Genomic DNA, 10,611 nt, shown 5'->3' with positions numbered 1-10,611 from the left:
GAAAGAGAAAGAGCGAAATAAAAAAAGTATAAATTTATTTAAACGAGAAGTTTTTATCAGAAACCTCAGAAAAGTGTTGAAATTTTGGAGAACTGCAAAAAATAAATTTTTGAAAATCTTTAATCAGGAGACTGTCGGCGTCGTGGTGGCTTAGCGGCATAAGGTCCGGCAGGTAGGTCCGGGATTCGAACTACGGATACCTAGTTCTCCGTAGTTTGAGCCCCAGGCAAAGCAACAATTTTTTTCTAATTCAAATTCAAATACTAATTCAAATAAGTGTTAAAAGATAGTAGGCGCATAAGAGCGCGAAATTTAAAACATAATAAGCAGCATAAGAGCAAAAAAGAGAGCGCAAAAATTAAAATGAGCATATATGAGAGCTAAAGCATAAGAGCGACAAAGAGCATAAGAGCAAATCATAAGACAGAGCATAAAAAAGCATATTGACAACTCAATTTTTCTAGACAAACTCAAACACCCCAGAAAGTGCTAAAATGTTGTAGAACTGAGAAATAAACAACTTTTTAAGCCAATTTCAAGCAATTTAGCTCGATTTTTATCCAGAAATACAATAAATTGAAAAAATGTTGTCGGTAAAATCAACTAAACAAAGATTTTTTTTCTACTCGTTTCGAGTTAAATAAAAAAATCATCTTTTAGGCCAGAACAACGCAAAATTTGAGCGTTTTAACTCTTTTTTGAACCAGAAACTCATTAAGTCGGAAGATTTTATAAAAATTGTTGTTTTAAGTCATAATGACATACATATTTGAGTTATTAAATTCAAAAATTTTGCTGAAACAAGTACCAAAAACCAAAAATTGTCAAAGAATACCTCCATTTCTGGATAATCTGAACAACTTAACTCATTTTTGTGCCAGAAGCTTACCAAATTCGAAAAATTTAACTCGTTTGTGAAACAAAATTCATTAAATTTAATTTTATTGAAATTTTACCGAAACAAGTACGAAAATTGAAATTTTCGTCACAGAATTACTTTATTTCAGCCAATTTTGAGCGATTTAACGCGATTTTGAGACACAAACTCAAAATTTTGTCACAATAAGTAAGAAAATCGTCGTTTAAAGCAGAATAACGCTATAAATCAACCAATTTTAGACGATTTAACTTGTTTTTGAGATAATAAACACATTAAATTTAAGAGTTTTGTATGGTTACTTGTTGATCACGTATTTCTGATAAAAATTGAATTTATTAGCAATAAAATAAATATTTTACGTTTTACTCTTTTAAAAAATAACAAGAGTATTATAATTCAATTAATCCCCAGTACAATCCTTATCAGTGGTTTGAATGTTTTCTAAAAAATATTTCTAAAAAATATTTTACTGACATTTTGCACAATAAATAATAATAATAATAATATTTTTTTTATAAAACTAATATTTTTTTTTATTTGAATAAAGTCCAACATAGTGAATTCTAATACCGACTGACTGTACATGATTGTAATTTTTTACATCAAGGTGGTGTCAAATTTACAATTTTAGTTTGGCAACCTTGACTTTCAAATTCAAACTTTTATAGGCAATTGTCACTTATTTGCGACGGATAACTGCTGATTTAGCCGCCACTTGAAACATTCTGGTATAACAATAAATTAGAAGGACTGTCAGTAATTCACTATTGCCAATAAACTTTTTTGTTATAAAGATTACCCGGTATTAAATATTTTGGTGGATGCGCCGGGAGAATTATTATTAAAAAACCTGTCATTGTTGATTAATTATAATAAACTATCATTTGTTATTGTTTTTGACAAAAACGTGTTTTAAGAAAGAAAATAGTATTGTTGCTTACTTTCAAAGGATTTTTATTACGCACATTATGCAACCAAATATACATCCCAGCATGAAAATGCAAGAATGTCGTACGTCCATATACTGAGTTTTTTGAAAAGAAACTTTCCCTTTCGAAGCTTTAGACGTCATCATAAATATCTTATGCTAAATTAAAAATGAAGGAAAAACCTTTCCTTTACAGTATGCGAACAAAATGCTTTTGTTACGCACACAACAGCACAAAAAAGCGAGCACTAACAAAAAATGCTGTAATCATTTAATAACTTGTGTTTTCCTTCTCAATTATTTATGTACTTTGTTGTTTCAATAATCCAGCTTTTTTTCCCAACTTCAATTCAAACAGAAACATAAACTTTACTTCAGAACAGTTTTAAATCAATTTATTGCCAGACGGAATTTAATTTATGCGAGTTTTGGGTCGCCTTGTTATTTATGGAGATTTGAGGATAAGAAAGTGAAACGAATTGGAAATCACAACGGTTTTTATTGTTTTTTCTAACATAATACATAATAATAGTAGATTTTAGAAAAAAGTGTCTGAAAAAACTCAATTGTTGTTATCGGTTTTTGGTGGATGCGCCGGGAAAAACACAAAAGACTCATGTAATCAGTTCATAAATTATGTTTTTTTTACTACCTACTAGCTGAAAAAGATACCATTATTTAGTTTATCAAGAGGTTGTGAAGATCTTTTTCTTTCCTAGTAGTTAATAATCATTTTCATAATGGACCAAGGGTTAAAATGTATTAGAGGTGGGCACATGCCGAAGTTGGAGGGTATTACATTAATACAAATATTTCTAGAACATTATTATTGAAAACTATTACAAGTACTAACGAACGTACTTGGAGATAAAATTAATGCAAAATCAAATAAAACAGACTTAAATTTCTTTATAAAAAACATCAGAACAACACCAACTCTACTACTTTTGTCTACGTCAAAACTGTCAAAACAACAAATGGGTTTATTTCTTGTTAAAATACTACCAGTAGTGAAGCAAATTTTAACACTTTTTCCCTTTTTTGCAGTTTCTTTGTTATTTTTATATTAATTCATATTATGAAGAAAATTCTTTCAATAGTTGCAGAAGTACAAAATTGATATTACCTCATTCACGATAAAAAGAAAATAATACTTCAATTTAAGTTAATAATTCAGGTAAGTAATTAATTACTGTAGGTAATAGTGAATTAACAAAAATAGTAGTCTGAATTACGACATGTTGAAACAACATGTCCATTAAGTAGGGTTATATTTTTGGGTAATAAATGTGCTAGTAGTGAAAAAAATGTTATATAAAACACGGTAAAGAAGAATAGCCTCGCATTTATTATTTCCCGAGATGCGTAGCATCACAGCTTGGCTATAAAAAAATCTCTTTTCTACATTGTGATATAATATACTATTTTGTGTACAATCAGTGTAGAAAAGAATATCCTCCTAATAAACCGCGCGGATCCTTATAGAGGCTGAACTCAAAAAACAATAACAATAAATCTTTTCCATTGTAAACCTCATTTCTTATTTAACTATTTAACAGTATATTTAGTTTGAAGTGAAGCTCAATTGAGTAAATAACAAATTATTTTAAAAGATTCACAACTTTATATTGTTAAAAATTGAATTTAAAAAAATATTTTATTTAACTTTTAATTAGTTATTTATTTACTAAGATAACAAGTAAATGCCATTTTAAATGGCAAAATTAAATAAACAATAGTATTATTAGAAATACCTAAAAAAACTATCTATTATGATAAAATAAAATGACCGAATCTAACCAGTAACTATTTATTAAAACGCTTTAAAATATTGATACTTTTTTTTGGTAAATTTGTAAAGGACAAATAAAATAATTTCATTATTAATTTTTATTCAATTCAAACAGGTAGACGTGCTAAATCTTTTGAACTCGTAGCAACCTTTACAAAAAATAAATATTTAAATTGAACTATTGAGATTTTTGCAACCAAGATATTGCAATCGCAAGGCAATTGTAACAAATTTACGAATTTGTTTTTGCTAATAATTGTTCACTTCAGTTATATTATTAAAACTAAATTAATCAACTTTTATTTTTGTGTATTAAAAAAAAATTCATAGCCATTGGAAAATTATTACCAAAAAATTACTTTAATACAATAATATTTTGCAAATTAATTTTGAATACGAATAAAACAAACACTGTTGTAGTAAGAAAAAAATACCTAACTACATAATAAATAATCTACATTTTTTTTTAAATATTTTATCTTCTGTTTACTATAGAAAAATTTAATTATCAAATATTTAGAAAATCGAGTCATTGTTGTCAAAGTTTGTTTGGATTGAATAAAAATGATATGAAATTATTTAATTTGTCAGTTGCAACACTTGTTTCCATATAAAAAGAATTAAGCTATCAATAAATTAAAGCGTTATGTTACATTGTGTCTGGTTAGATTTGGTCATTTTAATTCCTAATAATAAATGGTTTTTATTAGGTATTACTAATGATAATATTGTTTATTTAATTATGCCATTTACTTGCTACTTTAGTAACAGGGTGCGCCAGAACTCGCGCCCCAGAGAAAATTTTCAAGTAAGGTAAGATACCAGGAACATGAAAAAAATGTTTAAAAAATTCTATCTGCCAAAAAATTTTAACATTTAATTTTTGACATTTGACATTTTTTTTATATCTATTTAAGGATACTGATGATTTTGTACATGTTTTTTTACAATTATTTAGTAAAGGGACAAAAATTTTGCCAATAAAAGCCACAAATAACATTGAACAGAGTTACAATTTAGGATACAGCTTGCTTGTTTCCTCTTTTAATAGGCTATAGCAAAAAACTTGGAAAATTATTTTTACAACGGAAATAAATAGAGTCAAAGTGCAAACGTTAAACCCTCATAACTTCGAAATTTTTATAGATAATTTTTTTTTAACATTTTTTCCATGTTCCTGGTATCTTACCTTATATGGCATTTTTCTCTGGGGCGCGAGTTCTGGCGCATCCTGTATAAATAACAAATTAAACATTAATTAAAATTATTTTTTAATTTAATTTTTAGATGCAGTATAAAGTTGTGAATTTTTCAAAATAATTTGTTATTTACTCAATTGAGCTTCACTTCAAACTAAATATACTGTTAAGTAAGAAATGACGTTTACAATGGAAAAGATTTATTGTTGTGGTTTATGAGTTCAGCCTCTAAGGGTCCGGGCGGTTTATTAGGAGGACAATCTTTTCTATGCTGATTGTACATTCATTGATTTCTTGTATTATTTGTGGGAATTTAGACATAAGAAAGTGAAACGACTTAGAAATTGAAATCGTTTTTATTGTTTTTCTCTCATTACGTATAAATAATACCAAATATAAAAAAGAAAGGTACATTATAAAAGGGACTTTTTATTGTAATATTTACAATAGAATTATAATATAAACTATATAACTATAACAACAATATGTACACATAGAGATGTTACGTACAAGTATCGAAAATATAAATCGTAGAATTGAAAAAAATGGACGTCGCTGACCTGCAGCTCAAGTTGAGGGGTTTCAAGTTCGCTAATTGAGTTTTAGCAATTTGACTCAGTCCTTGGAGTACCCAGCTGTTGGATGACTCTTTCTTCGATTTCCTGCAAAGCACACGATAATGAGAGAAGAGCCAAGCGTCAAGCACTCACAAGATACCCCAGTGTTTTTGTTTGAAACAAAAAAATTAAAAGACTGGAGCATCTCTCAGTTAAGAATCAAGGTTAAATGGAAGAACAATGAAAAATGTGTTAGTTTAAGCCTCCACCGCGGTTAGTATCCATCCCCGTCATCCTTACCCTTTGTATCTCTTTATTTCTCTGATGCCTTGCTAGTAACTCAAGTTCGGAGAGATAAGCCAAACTCTCTGACTTAATAATCGCCCCCTCGAGCTCCGGACACAACTTCGGGGGTTGTTTTTTCTTCCTCAAGAGCGACTTCCAGCCCGGTGGGTTTTTGTCCCCAGTTTTGGCCATGCTAACATCGTGAAGAATCGGGGCGGAGGAGCCGTTTATGTTGACTAGTGTTACTGATTTGCCTTTGGATTGTGGGTTAACTTGGGAATAGAGGGAGATGACCGTACCGGAATGTGCGTTATGTATGGAGTAGGCCATGTCGTTACTGCTTCCATTGAGGGACGAAGTCGTGGACCAGCTGGGAGTCGGATGGGTGGGGGAGCTGTACCCCGAGGTGCTCTGGGAGTCGGGGTTGTGGATTATAACGCTGGCGGGCTTACCGTTCGTCGCCAACTCGGATTGGCACTCCATGGGGGAGGTGATTTCGGCGAGGGAGCCCACAGCACTTAGAGTCTTTTCACTCTCACTTTCACTGGTCCGCCACACGGCTAAAGGCTTCGGCTCGGAAGGAGTCTCAATCGTGTTGGGACTCTCCAAGTCTTGGATGAGTTGGAGGGCCGCCTCCAACTCCTTGGAGAACTCAGCATCGCTGCTTTTGCTACTCTTGGAGTCGGTGCTAGGGGACGTCTCCTTCTTACTGACTATAGCCCTTTGAAGCTCCTTCATCAGAGAGGCATATTGGACCTTCTCCACATGGGGGCTAACTGACTCCACACGACGCAAAACCATTGTTTGAGGGGCTTGATAATGCTCCTCTTCTCTAGGTCCTGTGTTTAACCTCGTCCTGTAGATACTCTCCAAGCAATCATAAATCGGAGGATTGTTACTACTTTGGTGCAAATTGACATGAGAAGACCCCCCGGATAGCACAGGCGAAGCCGAACGCGAGAAACTCCTCATATGACAAAGTTTCCTATCACTATTACTATTACTATCATCCGAAGCCTCCTCGATGTGCACCACAGGATTATCAATCAAGTGTGTAGTGTCACACACGACGCCATTTTGCAATTTCTTTGACTTTGTTTTGGGAGTTCCATTTTCTAAGATTTTCAAATATGGCGATTCAGTAGTGTTTGAACAACTTGCATTGTCCGATTCAAAGACCCAACTTTGGGAATAAGCGTTGTAAACAGTTGTTGGTTTGGTCGCTTTTGGCTGTAATAAAATTCTTGGTGAAATTTCACAAATTTCAAGACAACTCACCCTTGGTATAATGTATTCAATGTCGGAGACTTGTTCGTGGGAGCCGTGCAATTTCTTCTTATCTTTCTTATTCGGTGCTATCTGCATGGAACAGAAAGCGAATTGACTGTCGAGGAGGGAGACTAAGATGACGGCGGCTGTGGCGATTCGTGTCGCGAAACATGCTACAAGGGCAACAAATATTTGTAAACATGTTTGCGAAAAATACAACTAAAATGCATTATCGTTAAAATAGTATTGGCCTTGGTCAATCAAGACGAGTCAAAACAAATTATGCTAATTAAAAATCGGAAAGTAACGTCACTGGAAATTCCACTCTAAACAAAACTTGAATTTTGTATAAAGGTGAGAAATCTAGAGCAAATTAAAGCAAGGTTGTATTTTGATACAGTTTGGTGTGTCTAGTGTTCTAGAATTTGTTCGGAATTAATTATGCATTAAATTCACAACACCATAAATAGATGATATTATAAAATCACCATGTTTTGCAAAAGTTATTTGGTAAACAAATGTCTCAGAATTAATTTAAAGTTCGTAATCGCTTGTTCTAATTACTTGAGTGTTTTCCCAGACATGTGTGAAACAATGGCGTTTTTCACTTTGGTTACGTAAAATTTTTCACTATGGGTCTTTGTTTTCACTATTACGTCTTCGACTTACGACACCTGGTGTACGTAATTTGAAAAAAAATCTTGTTAACAAAACGTACAAGTAATTTAAACACCGCGAATTAAAAGACCATAATTAAAATATTACTTTCAGCTAAATTGTTAAAGAACTATTCTTTCTTCACTACAAGATTAAAAGAGTATAATTATATAAATTGATACTAAGAAAGTAAGAAAAAATCAAAAATAAAATGCTTAGATTCTTACACAGAAAAATATCATTTTGTAGAATAATTATACTCTTGTAGTAAAAAAAGAATAGTTTTTTCGCTGGAAGTATATTTTAATTTTTGTGTAGGTATTTAAGTGAATTATTTTTGATTTTTTCTTATTTTATATTTATTATTTATTGTTACGTTTATTAAATTTTCCAAAAGACAGTAGAAAAATAAAATAATACCTTATATTTTTTTTAAGTTTTAGTTGAAAGAATACGTTTGAATACCTTGTTTTAAGAATTACAAATGAAAGAAAAAGTATCGATGTCTAAAAAAAAAAAAAAGAAAAAAAAAAGTAAACAAATACGTTATTTTCCAAAAACTAGTACATTATATCATTAAGAACTGAAGTGAGTTTTTTTGTGTTAAACCCAGAGATTGAAGGCCCAACAAAGCGAATACAAAAAAACCTTCTATTCTGAATTATATATAGGGTGGCTAAAAAGTATGAATACAATTAAATATTTTCAGAACGGTTTAGCAGAGCAACATGAAATTTGGGAAACAGTTTACATATTTTTTTGGTCAAAGTTCAGGCGGAAAAGAGCTAACGTTAGATAAAGGCAACATTTCCAAGACTAAAAAAAAGTAAATTTTTAAAATTGAACTAGTTCGATAATTTTTTTAAAGTTTCGATTTAAATAAGGTATGCTTGTGTTACATTACAGAAAAAAATGGTCTTCTTAAAAATATTAAATTTGACCCTTCTTGCCATTAAAAAAAAAAACAAGTTAGCCTTGTATCCCCAAATGGAGATAGAAGTTTGATAAACATCTGAGGTGATGAAATTTAAATACTAATAAGCCTATACCAAATTTCAATAATTTTTGATGAATATTTTTTATAATATTCAATTGTATCCATACTTTTTAGCGACCCTGTAAACTATTTTATCAAGCGGATCACAAAAAAATGGAAATTTGGATTCTGTTTAGTTTTTAAGTTTAAACAGCCACCTTGCTACTTTCGATTTTGACATCTGTCATTCATGAACATGGGCGACTCGTGTTACACCACAGTGACATCGGTTAAATATTGAGACATAATTTGGATTTCGCTTTTTTCGAAACTTTTTTAATAGTAGAAAAAATTTAATTATTAAATAATTGGTATAACTATTAATAAATAAATCGTGATTTCACCATGTGAAATACTTCAAATGACCTCTAATTGACTCGGTCGAGCCGCCCCTGTGGACATTTCAACTCCTAGGACTTATTTCAACTCCGGTTACAAAACCTTTACCGTTTCTAAAACGCAATTTTCAACTGTTTAAAAATAAGTTACATTTCTAGTCAAAGATGATTTCGAAATTTGTTTGAAGTAAATCTTGAATAATTTCGCTAAAAATATGAAAAAATAAACTTATCAATTTTCATATCTCACAACTCTACATATTATGCAGTGTTGCCAACAAAATCATAGACTAATTGACCACAAATTTAAAGGAACCTTCGGTACTAGAAAGTGGCATTTTTTTTGATTTAACGTTGTAAATAAAACTCAAGTTTGAAAATATTTCAAAAATTATTAAAATCCGGTTTTGGAATTAAGGTGAAATTCAAACATAAAATTTAATTAAGAAAAGAAAATTTGTGACTCAATATTTATTTACTCGAAGCTTTCCTTTTCCAATATCTAGTGAGAATTCTCACCTACAGGTATCTTAAATATTTGTATGGCTGTTTCAAATTCCACTCAATGTAATAACTAAAATAAGTGAAAAATTTCACTTTAAGAAGAAAGTAACATTTTTGTTTACTTTTGAGCATAATCTCATTGATTGTGGTTGTTGTTACACAGAAGGTGTAAAAAATTGTTGATTGTTTCAGATTTTTTCCAAATCATTTCGCGTGATCCAAGAAAGGAAAAGTTGACTTTCTTTCATCATTGTTTGATTTTTCCATCAAAACACAATGATATTATTTTATTAAAATTACACACCCTCGCGTTTAATTTTTAATTATCATCCTGAGGCATTCTGAAAACGTAACCTCATTAAGCAAACCTGAAAGTTCATCCATCTCAAAAAGGGCAAAAATAATGTAATTTGCAAACTAAGTGGGTGTTTTTTGGTTTATTTTGAGAGTAATTTTGCAAAATAATTGCGCTTTTGCCTGAAAATACTGCTTAACGCTTGAAAAGATAAAAAATTATCACATTTTGGAACTAGTTTGGTGTTTGTTGATCGTTTGTAACGTAATTTTAAAAATTTATTGCATTTCTGACTAAAAAACTTAACAAAACTCTCATAAAAATGGAACACTTATGTGGTTTTCAAACTAATTGAGTATTTTTTGAATTATTTCTGTCGTAATTTTGAAAAATAATTGCGTTTCTCACTAAAAGAAAATGCTAGAACGCTCAAAAAGAGTAATTTGCGAATTAATTGAATGTTTTTTGACTTATTTGACTAAAATTTTCAAAATAATTGCGTTTCTGGCTAAAAAAATGCTAGACTTTGTAAAAAGAGCAACAACAACATAATTTGCACATTAATTGGGTGTTGTTTTTGTAAAATAATTGCGTTTTTGACAGAAAATACACCTAAATGCATACAAATTTTAAAATTTATGACATTTTCTGACTAGTTGAGTGCTTATTGGCCGGTTTTAACGTAATTTTATTTTTGATTAAAAAACATGCTAAAACTCATAAAAATGCAAAAATTATCTAGTTTTCGAATTAATTGAGCAGTTTTTTTTGTCTATTTCTGACATAATTTTGTAAAATAATAGGGTTTTTGACTAAAAAAATTCTAGAACGCTCAATAAGGACAAAAATAATGTAATTTTTAAACTGATTG

General features: G+C 30.5%; 1 protein-coding gene across 1 annotated transcript in view; it reads right to left on the bottom strand.

The window, feature by feature from the left end:
* Positions 1-5,136: 5,136 nt before the first annotated feature.
* LOC123006137 overlaps positions 5,137-10,611 on the bottom strand; it is a 57,493-nt gene continuing 52,018 nt past the window's right edge. The window contains exons 4-6 of the mRNA XM_044400369.1: positions 6,920-7,083; positions 5,657-6,871; positions 5,137-5,461 (exon numbers count right to left, since the gene is read on the bottom strand). Coding sequence (XP_044256304.1) covers positions 5,402-5,461; positions 5,657-6,871; positions 6,920-7,083 — 1,439 coding nt within the window. The 3' untranslated portion in view covers positions 5,137-5,401. The remainder of the gene's footprint in view (positions 5,462-5,656; positions 6,872-6,919; positions 7,084-10,611) is intronic.

This window comes from Tribolium madens, unplaced genomic scaffold, assembly GCF_015345945.1.
Source record: "Tribolium madens isolate multiple individuals breed KSU strain unplaced genomic scaffold, Tmad_KSU_1.1 Scaffold_11;HRSCAF=98;Tcas5.2_LG3b, whole genome shotgun sequence".
NCBI classification, from domain to species: Eukaryota; Metazoa; Arthropoda; class Insecta; order Coleoptera; family Tenebrionidae; genus Tribolium; species Tribolium madens.
This window is presented reverse-complemented; position numbering and strand designations above follow the sequence as displayed.